Here is a 17,789-nt window from a genome sequence, read left to right as displayed (position 1 = left end):
GCGGCGGAGCGGCGGGAGGTGAGCCGGGGACACGGCTCGTTCAGACGGCTGTGGCAGCTGATGGCACACGGGGGACAGGAGAGGACACGTGTTGTTGTGTCGGAGCGTGGCCCTGCACGCGTGTGAGAGGATGCACGGGAACCGTGAAGGCCATGCGGCCACCGCGGACAGGCCATGCGGCCACCGCGGTCTGCTGGCATCCCTCGGAGCCTGAAGAGACAGACACCACCGAGGGAGGGGGACACGACACATCTGCCCACACCAGAGCCACCGCTTCCTTCCTACCCGGGCCCTCTCCTCCCGAGATGGCTTCCTGGCAGCTGCATCCTTCCTAAGCCACCGACTATCGGGCTGTACCTGGGAGGGAGCGCACGGAACTGCCGGGGGAATTCACGCTGGTTCCTGGCCATGAAATATTCATTAGCACAGCCGCCAAGAGAAGGAAGGAAGTAAAAGATAAACAGAAGGGGATGGGGGAGAAGACATAATGCTAGCAGGCAGCTCGGCATGGCACTGACGAGCCCATGGAGCGGTTGAATCAGGGTCTTTATACCAGTCATCACACCAGTATGTGGGTCCCCTGGTGTCCATGCAGAGCCTGATTCACTGTTATGGATGTCGTGGGCTCATAAACAACCCTTGGGAAATGCAGCCAGGAAAGAGCAGTGCTTGCAGGCACATCCAGCATGGGCAGGGATGTGCCTACCATCCAGCATATCACAGGGATGCCCTGTGACAGGCACATCACCAAGGGGCACCATGCTGGGCCGGTGGTCGGAGACTGTGGCTGTGCCAGCCCTGGATGGTGCTGGGCTTCAAAGGATATCAACTTGGGCTACAGCCCTCAGGGACAACACCAGAGAAGGGCCCCAGCCCAGGGCCACATTGGCCAGGGCATCTGTGAGCTCTCTGGAGTCATCCTGTGGCTGGCAGAAAGCAGATGCCAACGTTTTCTCTCACGGAGGAAGGGCTGTCAGGATGGGAGGCACATTTCCAGTAATGAGGAAGGGCAATCAGGGCGGGAAGGAGGAAAATTTCCATTACCAAGGAAGGATAATCAGAGCTGGAAGGATGCAGGGCATCCTGCGACCCTGTGCCAAGCCTCAGCCCACCACTCAGCTCCACAGCAGCTGAGCAAATGCTCTGTTCTCTCTCTAAATAATTAAACTCACCTTTTTTTTTTCAGATGGAGGGCATACACATCCCAGCAATGCCAGACCCGTGCTGTTACTTGGCAGGGACAGGCAGGACAGAGCTGGAGGGAGAGCTCAGACCTCACCCCAGAGCCAGGACGAGATGATGGAGAAGGAGGTGGACATCCCAGCAGCAGGGATTACTTCAGGAGCCATGAGTTTCTGGTTCCAGATACACCACATCGGGGTGGGTGTCTCTGTGGGATCCCAACCCCTCTGCCAGCAGCAGAGGAAGGCTCAGCCCAGCCAGCCCTGCGTGCTTGCTGCTCTGCTCCTGCCTCCTCCCAGCCCGGGGAAACCGCAGCCTCCGGGTCTGGGGGAAGTGCTGAAAACGTGATGCCAGAGAAAATAAATAAAGCAGCTAATGAGGTAATTTGCATAGCTATTAGCAGTCAGGATTTGCAGCGGGTCTGACATGGGATGTGCTGTCACAGCGAAGCGCAGCCCGAGGGCTCTGCTGCGCTTGCAGAGGGAAACACACAACGCAGCCGTGCTGCGCGGGGACACCGCGGGCACCCACTGCGGGCAGCGCCACCCCTCCGCCGGGGAGGCGACGGGGCAGCAGCGACACGGCCTGGGAGGAGCTGTGTGCTCCAACCGTGAGCCCCTCCTGCCTTTGGCCGCACAGCCCGCGGCTTGGCTCTGGGATGCACAGATCGGGGGCCAGCACACAGCTCCTACCTTGCCAAGGCTCAGAGAGCATCCATGAAAGGACAAGCTTGCAAAGGCCAAGGAAAAGCTGCCAGCAGCCCAGGCTTCCTCGCAGGGCAGCCCTATATTGTCACAGCCAGCTGGCTCCAGGTGCTTTCCCATCCAGAGCTGGCCACAGCTCCCCGCACCCCTTACATCTGCTTGCTCCCTTGTGAACCGGGCCTAAAACACATCCCAGGACAAGTACAAACCCTTTTCTAGCCCAATCTTTGCTGCCAGCAAACCCACCTCATTCTGACTGCTAGCAGAAGGTGCAATTTTTGGGATGTAGGACTGTGCATGAAGCATAACTCCATTAACAGCTCTGCACCATAACTGCACCCATCCCTAGCTGTTCAGGTCAGGAATCATTGAACCACAGCAGGCAGGAGGGCACTGGCCATCCTGGCACATTCAGGAATGCAGGGGCACATACCTGCAACCTGTGACACGGCTGGATCCCCGACCTGCTGTGCCCAGTAAATTGTGACGGAGAGGAATGGCACGCAGGGCCACTCTCCTCAGGGCTCCCAGGGCACGTCTGGCTTTGATCACAAACGTGCAGTGACAGCTCAGCTCGTTCTCAGCTGGTGGATCTTGCTAAAAAATGCATGTGACGTGATCTGTCTGCTCAGGAAGGCGCTGCCAGGGAAAGAACCCAGCCCAACGCTGTGCGCTGGCCCTGCAGCACCCACCTGGCAGCAGCTGGCAGGCAGCAGGTGACAGGGCAGCAGCCTGGCTCTGTGGCACCACGCTAGGGACGGGCACCTGCCAAAGCATCCCTGCAATGCAGGGAAAGGATGGGGCACCCCCACTCTCCGATGGCAGAGACAAAAAGAAAGACCCAACGGATGGGTGGTTGGACAGATGAACAGACACAAACTCCACCACCAACTTGGGCGGCGCGTGTCAGGCCAAGATGAAAGTCAGAGCTCCACAGGGTCCACCCTGGCGTGTCCATCACCCCCAGAACCCTCATGGTGGCCCTCAGACATCCAGATTACACTGAGACACTGAATGCTCCCAAGCTGAATCTTTTTTCGTCAGTTCTGCTAAATATTTTAGGTATTTACACAGAAAAGCTCTCTGTGCTCGGCGGCATGTCGGCCCCCTTGGCATCACACAGGCGGCCACAGACACACCCCCGCCTGCCAGGGTATGAATAATTCATTGACCCCATGAACAGGAGGGAAGAGGACAAAGTAGGGGAAACGGCTTCATCAAACCCCGCCCCAGCTCCTGGGGTGCACCCCGAGCTCTCCGTGTCCTGCAATAGGAGGGCAGAGAACTGCACCAGAGCTGCAGGGAAACAGAAGCACAGGGAAGGGAGAAGAGCCAGGAGCTGAGCCCAGCCCTGGTTATAGGGCTGACACATCGAGACAGCAGCTGTAAGCAAGCAGAACCATAACCTGCCTGGGCCATCTGGGGGCATTTCAGAGCTTTTTGTGTCCCAAAAGCACAGCAGTGTTGGGGGCACCCAGGGTGTATCAGGCAGTGAGGCAGCACAGCACCCAGGAGCTCCAAAGAGCGTGGCCTTCGCAAGTGTGCGCTCTGCTGTACGGGGCTGCACAGCTCACACTGGGGCACGACACAGACACAGCACCTCCTTATCCCAAACCAGCATCTTTCTGCCCCTCAGATGCCCACTTTGCTCCATGCCCATTGCACCCCATGAAAATCAGCGGGGATTTCTAGCTCCAGTCGTGTTCCAGCACCCATTCCAATCATCACCAGGGTCTCCTGAATTGAGAAGCTGAGAAAAATCTCAGCCTGGTCACAAGTGATGCCAGCCCTGCTCCCAAGTCTGCTCCAGGAGAGGACATGGTCCTCAACATCTCTCCAGCCTTGCCACCCCCACCACCCCACACCTAGCCACAGTGATGGTGGCAAATTAATGAGCTCTGTGCAATCACACATAGGTTGGGCTCCAGTAAATTGGAGGTGGCACTGGGCTCATTTCCTCGCAATCAGCGCTTGCTTGGCCACCAACAGATCTGTCTCGGCAGGGTGACGGGAGGAAGCACAGTGGGAACAGGCTGGGACACGACCTCAGCTCCCACGTGTTCAGGCAGCTCAGGGCTGCCTTGGGCCGGGGAGCGGGACACCCTCCGTCACCCAGGCGGATGCTGTCACACTGAGTGACACGGGCTATTAGCGCCACCGCTTAGCCTGGGGCTCCTGCACACGCTGGCTGCACAGCTGGGAGAGGGAGATAAGACGACCAGAGGGGAAACATGCTTCAAATGGCAGGAATCTCCCCCAAAGTGGACATGGCTTGAAGGCCCTGAGAGTGTTTGCTGCTATTAATAACTCCAGAGCTTAACAAGGAGCGTGCCCTCGGCTCAGGGAGACACAGCAATGAGGCAGGGTGGGAGAGCAAAGTGGTGCTGGAGATGGGGCTGAGGTCCTGACCCATGGCTCCTCACCAAGCCCATGGAGTCCCCATGCCAACAACACCCTGGCACTGGCCTGAAGCCCCTGGGTGGGTGGCTGGGTAGATCTGGGGGGCTCAGGGCAAGGCAGACACACAAGGTCAGTGCTGCTCTTCCAACAGCCCACAGCCCACCTGCACCCTTCTGCAGCCTCAAGCCAAGGCACAGCACATCCCCATGGCTGGGCTAATGGCCCCCCATGCCAGCGTGGACCCTCCCTCCACTTGTACCCGGAGTGATGGCTCAGCCTTCCACCGTGCTGCTCTCTGCCCCCTGGGGCAGCAGGGCCGCCCACTCAGCATCTCCAGGGCACCCGCTCAGGCGACTGCCAAGCCAGGGGGGCCCTAAAGACTGCCTTTCTGAACTGACATTTTGGGGACAGGAAAGCTATTTTCAGTTGTTTCAGAGACAGTGTTTCCATTGCAGTTTGTCTGCCTCCACTGGAGGGAGGGATGCTCGCCCTGGAGGTGCCAAGGCCCGCAGCTTTGTGTTGGGCTGTGGTGCCCAGCACCAGCTCTGCACCCCTGGGTCCTCCTCATCCCTCCTCTTACTGCCCAGTGCCTGGACCCACTGTGCTTGGGAGCGCATGTGAAGATATCCCTGGGATCCCAGTTGGGCAGGAGGGTCAAGAGCATCCCATCTAGGAGGGGGGCTGGTGGGAGGCAGGGGGCAGAGCCTGGGGCCTTGCTCCTGCCTAAGGCCTTCTCAGCATCAGCAGGTTTTCTTCTACACACCTTAATAAGACAATCCCAAAAATTAGCACACAGATCTGAACAGCCCCCCCGCTCCCTGGAGCCCCCAGGCACTCTTGATAGGAATAAATGTGCCTGGCAATTATGGAGGGGGAGTACAACCTTCCAGTGCAAGACCTGCTGAGAGATTCAGAAATAAATATGTTAATAATCAAATATCCATCCTGTGTCTGAGCTCACGGGAGGACTTTCAAGTCTAATTAGTGGAAGATTTGTACCATTGCTGCCAGGGCTCGAGGGACAATTTGCCGTGGCTCCCACGAAGTGAGAGGTTCTGCTATAATTAGCCAGTCTGCAAGGATTACCTCCAAACCTCCCCCGCACTCCGGGCTGGGGCAGGCGGGACCCAGGTAAGCCAAGATGAGAGATGGCCCCGGGCTTTGATCTGTGCAAACTGAGTCTGGAGCTGCAAATCCAGGGCAGGCAGGAGGACAGGCTGTGAGGATGGGCAGCACACCAGGAGGAGAGCTACCCTGAAGGTGCAGGTCGTCCCATGCTTCCACATCTGCACATCTGCACACAAGCCCTACATCATCATGGAACTCAGCTCCCCACAACATCCTGCCACGAAGACCTAGAGTGCCTCTAAAACTGCTCCATCTCCAGACTGATCGTTTCCCAGCCGGGACCCCAAGAGCCAGGGCTGTTCAAGGGGGGGGCATTTCCCAGTGTATCCCAGTCAGACACGGCGTACATCTCCCCAGTCCATCAGAGCAGAATGAGCAGTGCCCAGGGGAGTGCTCCTACACCCCAGCCCAGGTGTTTTTAAACAGGGCCATATCCTGCTCCTGAGGATGTCATAACAGACTCCATTTCCACTGCTACAACACCTTGTGGGGTGGCTGTGATGGGGAGAAAGGAGCACCCAGAGCAGAGAGGCACAGGGGCAGTACCTGGAGGCGCACCACTGACAGTGCCCAAACTGGAACCAGCCTCCAGGGGAAGGTGCACAGGCAGGGAGACAGCAGAGGGATGAGGAAGGGACGGAGACTGAGCAGAGGGAGCCACATCTGCATTGGGGACCATCAGCACAACCAAGAATGCTCTGCTGAGCAGGGAATGAGACCCATGCATCTGGTCTCACGGGGGGATAGCCTGGCAGATACTCTGCCAGAGACCACTGACCTGGCAGCAAGCACTCATTAGCACCAACTAATTGCAGGCAGAGGTGGCTGGCCTGGCAGCAGGCACCCTGCACACACACTCTTCCCAGCCTGGTAGCAGGCAGGGCTCCAAACTGAGGGAAGAATTGTAAGTCGGGTGTCAGTGGTCACATCCAGGGCACTTCCTCAGGGTTGGCCTGGAAACATCTGTGCCAGAGATCCTGTGCCCAGGAACAACAAAGCCAGCACCTCATCCCTCCCAAGGGCATGCAGGTACCCCGTGTTCAGCCGTGTTGCCCAGGCCAGGGCACAGCCATCCCCATCCAGCTGCTCTGCCAGCCCTGGGAACCTCCTCAGTGCCACCGGGTTGTTCATCCTAGCAAACAAGGGGTTACCAGCCCCTCACTTCCCCACAGCTATTTAATTAAGCAATGATAAAAGAGAAGTTGTATTATCCAGAGAGTGACAGCAGGTTGTAATTACAGCAGGGCAGGCTGAGAAAACAAACAGTGCTGAGGGAGCCACAGGATGGTGCGGGGCTGGGGGGACACTACAATCCCTTGGGACCCACGTCCCTGTCCTGGCACTGTGGTCCAGGGCAGAGGTGGGACTCTGGAGTCTGTGAGGGATGGAGGAGGAGAAAAGGCTCCTTTGCCTCCATGGGTGTGGTCCCAAAAGAGCCTCTCCCTCTAGCTTACACTGCAGTGGGGTGCCCCCTATGCCAGCCCCTTCTGGGGGATGCTGGGGGATGACCAGTCCCAAGGAACAGCAGGTTTTCAGTGAGTCACTTGGAAATATTAAACACCCTGTTCTTCTTCCCCTTTCCGCTTCAGGGCAGCCCCCTGCACTGAGGGGCTTGCTGCCCAGCTGAACCATGGGCACTAAGCACCAGCAGGGACATGGCACCCCAAAGGGGCTCTGCCTGCTCCTTTCCCCCTAGTCCCCCCATCCAGGCACGATGCCCTCCTGCTGGGTTACTCCAGGCTTGGGTTTGAACTTGTGCCTGGTGTCTCACGCAAAGCACAGACGGGTGGAACGAGAGGCATGGCCACACTGCAAACAAGCAGCTCACAGCCCTGTCCCCACCCAGCCACCAGCAGCTCTCCCTGAGGAGGGGAAAAGCTTCACTCCACGTTCCCTGTTGGAGCGTACCATGGGTGCCATCACAGTGGCAGCTGGGACACATCAGGGTGGCTCAGTCTTGAGGAGTGCACGGCACTTCCTGCCCGTCCTGCACCATCAGACCCTGAGCAGCCCCCAGCCCCTGCCACATCCCTTCCCTTTGTTAAATCCTCCTGCTCTCAGCCCAATCCTCTTACTCTCTTCCCTCTCCTATTACAGCATCTTTAAATTAATGCCTGGCCAAGCGTGGGATAGAAGGAAATTAACCCTGGGGAGGGGGAGCAGTCTCCACAATGCCTCTTACCACCTAAAGCACTGTTCCTTCCCTTCTCCCACTCGATATGCAGCGGGGACACTGGATCTACCACAACCACAGCGAGCATCCCTCGAGCACAGGCTCTCAGCCCCCACACCCCTTGGCTGGTGGGGTGGCAAGAGTCCCCTCTGGGCAGCCCTCTGCTTGGGAGGCTGCAGGGTCCCCAGGAGAGACTGCCAGCTGTGCTTGGGTTTACACCAGAAACAGCCAGCTGGGAACTCACTGGGAGCAGTTCCAGAGCTGCCTGCACCCTTGCTGGGACAGTTTGGGGTCCTCAGTTCTGGAGCAAGAAGTCAGGAGGGATTTGGATGCTGGTGGGAAGCACTTGTGACACCCACAGCATGGGGAGCTCAGTGGAGCAGGAGTGGGTAGGAGGCAGGGATGTGACCAGAACAAAGAGTGCCACAATACACACCCTGATCAGCGCGGGGGACACTTCTTGCCCGTGCCACTGTGGGGGAGTTGGAACACATCCTTTTCGGAGGATCTCTGTGAGGGTGAGCAGACACCAAGGCCATGACAAACAGGTCCATCCCCCCAGGCCGGGATTCAGGCAAGACTTGATAGCTTTTGGAAAAATGCCTCAGGGATCCGACCCCATTGCTGCCAGCGTGGTGCAGCTGCGGGACCAGCAGGATCCCATCAAGCTGCCCTCTCCCAGGGCAGTGGTGGCCAGGGCCAGGAATCGCTCGCCAGTGCAGCGCTCCCGCTGATCCTCTCCGTTATGCAACAAATTATTCCACTCGCATTAATGACTTTGCGGCAAAGGGGGAAATGACATGAATGATTCCTGGTGCCTGGGAGTGACTCACTTTGCACGATGGAGGGGAAGCAAGCAGGGAGGGCGGGCTCAAGGGGAAATTTGTTTGGGTCAGCATGATCAGCAGAGGGCTGGGGATGGGCTCAGAAGATCAACTGCTAGAAGTTGATCTGCTTTCCCTTCTAGAAGCAGAGTGAAGGGGAAAGAAAGAGGTACTTAGGGGCAGATCCCACCACTCAGGAGAGGGCTGAGATGTCTCCAAGAGATGCTGGGATCAGTCATAACCACAGCATATTACAACATCTGTTACTGTGCTGCCCAAGCACCACACCCCTGTTCCACCTGCGCTGTGGCCCCAGAACCTGGCACCAGCAGCTGTCCCTCCCTGCTCCAGGGTCAGACAAGACCTCAGCCAAGTGCAACCAGGGCTGGGGGTGCTGTACCACATCACTGAACCACCCAAATCCAGCACGCCCCTAGGAGTCTAGCAGGATGGGCAGCTGCCTACCATGGCCCTCGAGGCAGCAGGGGGTGAGGGGGACAGCAAAAGGGACCTGTCACATGGGCTGCAGTACAAAGCCTGGCATCCGACCCAGTCCCTTCTCCCTCACCTCTGGAGACTTCACTAAATCACACCATTAAAAATTAATGCATATTCCCTCCTGGAATAAATCAGAAGCTGTCAAGGGCCAGTGCTGCCAACCACCTCCTGGGGACACCAGAGACACGTGGAGACACACCAGGGACTCAACAACCCACTGCCCAGTAGCCCCAGGGGGGCCCTTGCAGTGACAGAGGGCTGGGTGGATTATGGCCTTTAAACCCATTCAGGGGCTTTCTGTAAGCAATGCAATTTTTGAAAATTCAATCTAGGAAGAAGTGATTAACCAAAGGGGCCAGGAGCAATGGCTCGCCTGTCTAATCTCGTTAGCGAGCAGGCCGGTTCCCATCTCACCCCACCACAGCTGCATGGGCTGCAGTTACTGGTGAAAGCACGCGGATGGCTCTTCCCTGGCTCCTGACCAGGCTCCTGATGGCTGTGAGAGTTTTATGGTGCCTCCCTGCATCCCATAGGGATGACCTTCCCCATCTGGGTGAAGGAAACCCCTCTTCCCTGTGAGCTCTCATCCTGGCCAGACCATCACCAATGATACTCCATCCTTAAAAAGCACTTTTTGGTGTTCAGATGCGTGGTTGGTAACGGGAAGAGGATGGGTAAGGGATTTGGTGCATCTCTGCTCTGCTGCTGGGGTCAGTGCCTGAAGCCAGAAGCAGGGTCCCACTTTCTGCCCCACAGGCTCAGTGACAGGTCATGCCAGTCTCTCATGGTAGCCTCTTGCCAAGAAGCCTGCCTCTGCTTCAGACTGTCAAGCCCCTTCCTGGCAGGAATGTCACTGCCATGGGATGTGTCTCACAGGGACAACAGGACAGACCAGGGTGTCCAATCCCAGCCAGTTCTCAAGCCTCTGCAGGGCAGAGCTAAGGCAGTGGATTTGTGCCACCACCCCACCTGCTGAGTTAGTCACTCCATCATTGTCCCTGACCTGCTCCCTAGAGAGGGACCACAGGTGAAGTTGTCCATCTCCACTGCCAGCCCCTTGGGGCTCTGAGTATTCCCTGCCTACCTCCAGGCACTGCTGCTGCTGCAGCATGGTCCCTGACAGACCTCTCTGAGAGCAGCCAGACCCCACACCTCCCTCCCATCAGGACAAAGCCATCTTCCCCTTCCAGGTACAGCCCAGGGCTCTCTGAGTGGAGCAGGTCTGTCTGCACGCAGGGGTGTGCAGTGTCCCTGCTGGCACAGGGCACAACCCCTAAAACACTCACTGTGGATGAAGCTGGCACAGAAATCAGATGATCACACACACTCACAGTAGAGCTCCTGCTTGTATGTCCTGCAAACCTCAGGGTCTCAAAGCCCCCCATGTCCCCAGGCAGAGTGAGCAGGAGCAGCATGGATGGGACATTGAGGAGCAGCATGGATGGGACATTGACCTTCCTGCCCAGCGTCCCCAGCAGCAATGACAACACCAACCTGGGTTGGGAGACGTGCCAGCTCCCTAAACAGAAGGGATCTCCAAGCCAACAAGTTCGAAAGCGGAGTGCTTCCTGCCAAAATGGGGCTGGAGTCATCTGGAACCTGATGGAGCTGAGCCTTTGGGGCTGGAGAGGCGTGCAAGGCATGGACACAGAAGTGCGTGGCAGTGGCAGTGAGTGCCTTCCCTGCCCAGCAGTGTCCATAGGTGATTTGCCCTGTCTGGATCACAGAGGAAACATTGAAGGAAGCCCAGGTTCAGAGGCAGTGCAGGTGGCAGCCCTGTACATCCCCCATCTCTGTCAACTCCTGTGGAAGGCAGCAGTATCCTGCCCCCAGCTCCCTCCTGCAGGGCTCTGTCTCCAAACAAGCTAATTACTCTCACTGCTCCCCAGGGGCTGCACCACCCCTTTTCATTTGAAGAGGAAGACAAGTTTACTTAAAAGCCAGAAGCAGCCAGAGCCACAGCAGCTCGGGGACGGGAGGACCGAGTCAAGAGCCTCCCACCCAGCACAGCCTGGCTGCCACAGAACAATTGCGAAGTCCTCAAGGGGAAGTATCGCTGGGACCACTCATTCTCTGTATCCTGCCACTCACCCCCATGGCACGGCATGCACCCAGCCCCAGCTGCCAGCAGAGCACTCTGGCAGGGACAGTGGGTTGAAGGTGACCCCTGCACCCGTCCGCAGACCCTGCCCCATAGAGAGGGGCTCCTCTGCCTCTTTGCTCCCACAAAAGCCGCTTGCAACAACCCCAGCTGCTGAGCAGTTCACTTGCTCGGCAATAATCACCCTCAGGGTTCTGCAGTGCTGGTGAAGGGTTGTGATTCCCCACCTCCAGCCAGAGCCCCTCACCATGGCATCAGACCATCCAGCTCAGCCCCCCCCCCCGGCGAGGGACGACAGGAGATTCGTTTCACTAAAGGCTCATTTATCTGCGGGTGATTAGAGAGCAGGGCTGGGATCCGGCAGCAGGAGAGCGATTTGCCAGCAGATGGATTTATCATCTCCCAAGCACAGCAATTTGGCTTAAACAAAACCAAACCACTTTCCCTAATGAAAACATCACTAATGAGGAGTGAGGCAGAGGCAGCTCCATCAATGGGGTCTCTCCTGTCCTTCAGGGCTGGTGCAACCCACTGACGTCCGGGCTGTTCATGCAGGAAGCTCAGGTCCAGCTGGGACATATGGACCCAGTACAGCTGGGAGAAACTAGAGTTTGCTCCAGGGACCAAACCTCCTCGTGTCCTGGGTCCCAAAGCTCTCAGGGCAATCGGTTCCAGCACAACACACAGTATGAGAACAGCACCACTGAGTCCAGACACATTTTCCAGTTGTAACATGGCCAACAATGAGGAAAAACTCTATGCCCAGACACAGACCTGGTGAAAGAGCCAGTGCATGGCCAGCCCTGGGCAGCAGGAGCTGTGTCCCTTGGCCGAAGGTGCGACAATCCATGAATTATGCATCAGCATCGGTAGAGATCAGCTGTTTAACCGGCCCAACCAAATCCAGGAATTTCCTGTCAATTAATCCTGTGCCACCAATTCCCCATGGACTCCAACCTGCCTTTGCTTGCAGGGATGCAGCAGTGGCTGCCAAAACCTCAGCTCCAGCCTTTCCACCTGCGAAATCCACCCTGCCCGTGAGCAGCGGTACCCAGCAGCATCACTCGCGTGCTCCTTGCCCTGTGTATGGCTGGGAGCAGCATCCCCTCCATCAGGGACCCTCAGGATCTCAGCAATGCCACAACACCCCATGAGAGAGAAGTCATCAGCATCAGAGGACTGCAGACAAGCCAGGACAGCAAAGAGGGAAGAGGAAGAGGGTACAGATGCCAGAAGGAGGGAGACGGCAGACAGAGATGAGGCAGAGTCAGGCAACAGTCCCATCACCCTGGGAAGGTGCAGCAGCCACTGAGGGCAAGGCGCTTTGGCACAGAGATGACCCACGGGAGCCCCTAACCCTGGCACACGAGGGGGAGACCCTTCCCTACAGCACCCCACCCTGACACAGGACCTCCTGGGAGCTCGGGGACCTGTCTCGAGGGTCAGTGTGGCTTCCAGCCCAGCCTCACTGCCAGGCTGCAGGAGCAGAAGTGGCAAGCAGAGGGAGGTTGCATGGGGTAGCAGCAGGAGGGGAGGCAGGTTAGCGGGGGAGCAGGCGGATGGGCAGCACAGTTCCCACGCGTCAGACACCCAGGGGAAGGACACTGGTGGCTGTCACCCTTCCTGGGGGCTGCTGCTGGGAGGAGGCAACAACCCATGCTTGACAGTGACCAGAGGGATGCAGGCAGCTGGCCCTGCCAGAGCCATGAGGACAGGGCTGTGCGGGGCTGTGCGGGGTTTTGCAGGGCTGTTCTCAAGAAAGCAACTGGGCAAGAAAAGGGCCTTTATTCTGGACATGGGTGAGCTGGTTTCGGGCACAGTCTCCACTCCCCAGTCCCCCTCCTTGGGATCAATCCAGCACACAGGCACAGCACACAACCTGCCACGCACACTTGCCGCTGGGCTCCTGGCCAGCCCCTGCCTGCTCGTGCCCTTGCTCCCACCCAATGATCCTGTCACTCCATCTTCCAGCTGCAGATCCCAGTGCTCCCCCCTACACACACTATTATTTGGGACAGGCTACCACTGACACCTCCTCCACACTCTGGGAAATAAATTATCCCCCATGCAGATGGAAGTCCTACGCCATGGCAAGCTGGTGGACATGTTTCCCCCACCTGGCTGATCACAGGCTGTGAGCAGACACGATGAAGCTGCCGGGTTTGCCGGCAGCAGAACAAGCCCCTGGCACAGCCCGAGATCTGCCCATCACCTGGGACCCTCCTGCAGCACTGCCAGGACACAGCTCCTCAGCCTTATCCCATGGCAGGAACTGGAACCCTGCTCCCACTGTCCTCCCACTGACCCGACTGGCCTGTTCTCCCTCTGATGTGTCTGTGGGGGACAGCTTGGCCCCACCTCTCCTTTCTTACTGCCATGGGGAGAAATAGCTCTGAAACACCCTCCCTCGAGGTAGGGAGGAGAGCTCAGCCAGATGCTGTGCTGCTGCTACACTGCTGCCTACGGCTTTCATCTCACGGGGTGGGCTGCTAGAAATGCTAGGAGTTGGGGAGTCCCCATCCATCAGCTGTGCCTCTGGAGACAGGAGGATCCCAAAGCTCTGCAGATGATCTCTATAGCAATTGCTCAACCCTGCAAACGCTGCAGCTGCCTTTGGGGTGGAGCAAAGCGGTTGCTCGAGTCCCCAGATTGTGACAATTGGAGGAAAAAAGCAGGGGTGACAAAGCAAGGGTGAAAAGTGGGCCTCCTAGCCCTTTTCTTGGGAACCCAACAGCACAGGAGATAAATCCCTCATTTTTCCAAAAGGCAGTTAGGGGTTTTGTCCCACCCCAGACAGCCTGGATATTGACCCTGTGCTGGCACATGCTGCCCCGCTCATGGGATACAGCATGGCTGGGAGGGGTTTGTCCAATGGGGTAAGACAAGTTCCAGGCCACCCACCCTTGCTCCAGATCTGGAGCTAGGGTACCCATGACGCTCACTCATCCCTGTGGAGCATCAGGCAGGAGGGAAACCCTTCTCCAAGCTCACTCACCTCTCACACTGCCAGCATTCAGGGTCAGGGATGTGGCACCTGCACTTCTCGGGACAAAGTGGCTCTGGATTCCCATTTCTTCTGCATGGAGAGCCATGGCCAGAGCAGTCCTGAGACACTGGCTCTGGGCGCTGCTTGCACACTAATTGCTCATGCCATTAGAGGCAGGAGGAATAATGTAATTTATGGATGGCTTTTATTTCTCGCTAGCGTCATCTAAATATCCCAGAAATGGACCAGTTTAATTTCCGGGTGGTGTAACCTAAACATTTCTCTCCTTAGCACCCAGGTGGGTGCCCAGCCTCAGGCTCAGGAGCCAGGCAGGCATGGCTGCTTCCTGCCTTGCCCCATGCCACCACGGCAGGGCCAGCTCAGGCAGGGTCCATCCCGGCTCGCCCCAGCACAGCCTGTCTGTGTTTCCCTGGCACAGGGAGCGCTGCTGCTCTCCCCACTGCTCACACACAGGCAGTTCTCATTCACTCGGGCCTCTCACATACACATCCACGTGCCCACGTAGCCAGGGCAGCTGGGCATCTCTGGAGACGCCGCAGGGAGTGGGGACTGTCACTGCACCCTCACTTTAAACAGCTTTTTAAATTTAAGAATGAGTGGACATCGTGGAGTGTATCTAATCTGAGCACAGATGGGGGTCCTGCTTCCTGTTTAGCCCCTCTCCTTCTGGAAGTGGGTGTGCTAACCCTTCTCTGGGCGTGCACAGGTGGGAATCACATTGCTCTCACCCGTGAGTTCAGGCAGTGATGGAGGCAGCAGGACTGACTGCTGTCCCTGTACACACTGGAGCTGCTGTGGGGCTGTCTCCTCGCCTGACACCAAATCATCTCTTGGTTAACAGCTCTTGCATGGCAGATTCCTCTAAACTCTGACACATCCTGGTGGATGGGGGTCTCCAAAGCTGCAGGAACACCCCAAACTGCTCATGTTTGACCCCAGGTGGAGCTGAGTTACCAAACAGCAGGTGCCAGCAGCAACCCTCCTGTCTGCAGACAGAGCCCACGCAGGCACTGCCAGCTTCACCCAGGGCATTGCTACAGCCCTGTGGAGGTCCCAGCTCCTCACCACATCTCCAGGATATCAGGAGAGCCAAGACCAGCTTAGAAGGCATGGGGTCAAGCTAGTAAACCCTCCCCAGAGTTAAGGTTGCATCCTCTCTCCTGCCTGCATGACTTCTACACTCTCTGGGAGAAAGACAGCTTTCCCTCCACAGGGCTGGTCAGCTTCAGTGCATTCAGCCAGCACAAGGGAAATCAGTGCCACTGGGACCGGCTCCGTCTGCTCCGTGGTGCTACTGCAGGCTCTGCCCTGGCAGGTCACTGACTTGACAGAGATGGGAAACGAGTGACATGCCCTACAGGGCCTGTTTCCCACTCTGGGAAATGGGGCAGATATTTCCACCCTTATTCCCCAAAGACTTCTCCAAAGCCCCATCCCTGTGGGCAGGGACTTGCACGGAGGTACAGCTCCACTCCATCCATGTTTGCTGCACAGCTGGCGTAGAGGTAAGCCCAGGCATAAAAGGTCTCAGTCTTGGAGAGACTGGAATTTATTTTTAACTTTGATTTGATTTAAATCCATATGGACATTTTAAAGTTACCGGAGAAACCAAAAGTTGTGTGTGGGTTCCAAGTTCCTACACAGCTCAAAAATATCTTCCCTGCAGCACGTTTGGGCAGACAGTGAGCGGCGTTTCCCATGTGTGGGGCCGTTCAGGAAAGCAGAGCAGAGGTCCTGCTCTGCTACCACCACCTATTTGAAATTCTAGAGCAAATCCTGACATCCACCCCAGACTTCGGCAGGAACAGCATCACCAGGACTCAGGGAAGCCGCCTGTGCCCACACAACACTGCCTGCGGCACAAGGACACCGAACCCCACTGGCTAAGGAAAGGTTCGGCTCCATCGGGGTCCCAGAAGGCAGCTGGGAGCTGCTGCCCCATTTCACAGCAGCTGCAGCAGAGGCCCTGAGAAAGGACAGGATTTGGCCTGATCTGTGGAGAGCACGTGGGGAAGGAGGGGTGTTGCCTGCTCCAGCCCAGCTGCTTCCCTATCGGACAGTGGAAGATGAGGTGTGACGGATGGACAGATGTTGTGGGATGTGGGATGCTCGGCAATTCCCTCATCGGGCAGAGGATGAAGGGGAATGCAATAGGGTCACAAATGGGTTGTCTTAATCCTCTCTGTCCCACAGCTATCCCATCCAGGGGCAGGGCATCTCAAGGGGTGCTACAGGGGACACCGGGTGATGGGTGAAGGCACCGTGGTGCTGCTGGGTTTTTCTGAGTGGAGTGAGCCTGTCCTCCCCGGGGAATCTGCTGCCGGGATGCTGCTGTGCCACGCCAGGGTGCAGCGGGGGCCCAAGGCATGGCAGAGAGAGCCCAGCGCCAGACCCCAGTGTCCCGAGGGGCTTGGGTGTAACAGGGAGGGAGTGTGAACCTAGGGGCGGCCAAAAGCGATCCAAGCATTCCACCCCTCGCCCGGGGCCTTTTCCTCGCCTCGGGACAGCCTCTGCTGGGACCAGCCCTATCGCCCCCGGAGCACCCTGCCCCCGGGGGTCGGGACTGTTCCCCTGCTCCGGCGCCCGGGTCGCGGCCGTTCCCCCTCTCCCCGAGCAAGGCGTGCGGCGAAGCGGCGCGGGCAGGGAGCGGGGCTCAGCGGGGCTGGAAGCGGGTGCCCGGGACCGCCCCGCGCCGTGCTCCGAGTGGCTGCTGCACCTTCCCCGGCGGCGGCACTCACCCGTCAGCTGGTCGTAGGAGCCGTCCAGGTCGCGGGAGTCGGACAGGCTCTCCTTCCTGCCCTTGCTCCGCATCTTCCCGCCCCGCCGAGCGGCGGGGGGAACGGCGACGGGGCGCACGGGCTGCGCCGGCGGGCAAGGGCTGCCCGCGGCCGCCGCCTCCCCGCGCCCCGCCGCCCGCGCCGCTCAGCGCGGCAGCGCCAAGGGCCGGCGGTGCCGGGAGCTCGGCTCGGCTCGGCACGGCTCGGCACGGCAGCAGGAGCGCGCAGCCGCCCCGGTCCCCGCCGCCGCCGCCGCCGCCGGGGCTGGGCACGGCCGCCCCCTCCCTCTCGTCCTTCCCCGCCTCTTCCCGGGAACCGCCAGCCCGGCCCCGCCGCCGCGGGGAAACTGAGGCACGGGCGGGGGGTGGAGAGCGGGGGCGCTCCCGGGAAGAGGCAGGGAGAGAGCTGCTCCGGACGGCACCGAGGTGCGGTCTCCGGCGGTTCGGGAGAGCCCCGGGCATCAGGCACCGCGCAGGGACGGAGAAGGGGACAGAGATGGAGAAGGCGTGGGACAGGAGGGGGGCTGACCCCCACAGCCCACTGCGGGGGAACGAGGGTTCCCCGAGCCCTGCGTGTCAGTGCCCATGCCGGGCTGCGCCGTGGGACCCCCAGCAAGGGGAACCTCAGCCCTGCCCGGTCCCGCGGGGCTGTCGCACCTCCGCCCGTGGGGGAGAAGCTGGCTGAGAAATCGGTCCGAGCCGGAGGGGATGGGCAGGGGTCAAGAGATGCAGGAGAGGTGTGGGGAGGGCGGCCAGGTCCCTCTGCCTGCAGCCAAGCACAGCAGCGGACCCCACTGCCGTCCCCGTCCCGAGCATGGCTTTCCATGCAGGGTTGGAGTCTTGTGCAGGATTTTACCCCCATCTCCTGCGGCCCTAGGGCAAGGGTGAAGCAGCTGCATACTTGGGGAGGCTTCCACAGGCACGGTGCTGCCAAGAGAGGAGCTCACAGCCCACCGGTACATCTGGCACTGGGAACTTGATGTCCCGCTGCTGCCC

At 58.7% G+C, this 17,789-nt stretch overlaps 1 protein-coding gene across 3 annotated transcripts in view; it reads right to left on the bottom strand.

Annotated features, from left to right (window-relative positions):
• The window catches only part of KCNIP2 (potassium voltage-gated channel interacting protein 2), a 44,442-nt gene extending 27,356 nt beyond the window's left edge, over positions 1-17,086 (bottom strand). For 2 of the 3 annotated variants that reach the window (XM_038140907.1, XM_038140909.1), the window contains exon 1: positions 16,756-17,086. In XM_038140907.1, the coding sequence (XP_037996835.1) occupies positions 16,756-16,828 (73 nt within the window). In that variant the 5' untranslated portion in view covers positions 16,829-17,086. Of the gene's footprint in view, positions 1-14,005; positions 15,484-16,755 lie in introns of those variants that run through there. The other variant, XM_038140906.1, reaches the window with a different exon arrangement.
• Positions 17,087-17,789: the final 703 nt, after the last annotated feature.

This window comes from Motacilla alba, chromosome 6, assembly GCF_015832195.1.
Source record: "Motacilla alba alba isolate MOTALB_02 chromosome 6, Motacilla_alba_V1.0_pri, whole genome shotgun sequence".
NCBI classification, from domain to species: domain Eukaryota; kingdom Metazoa; phylum Chordata; class Aves; order Passeriformes; family Motacillidae; genus Motacilla; species Motacilla alba.
This window is presented reverse-complemented; position numbering and strand designations above follow the sequence as displayed.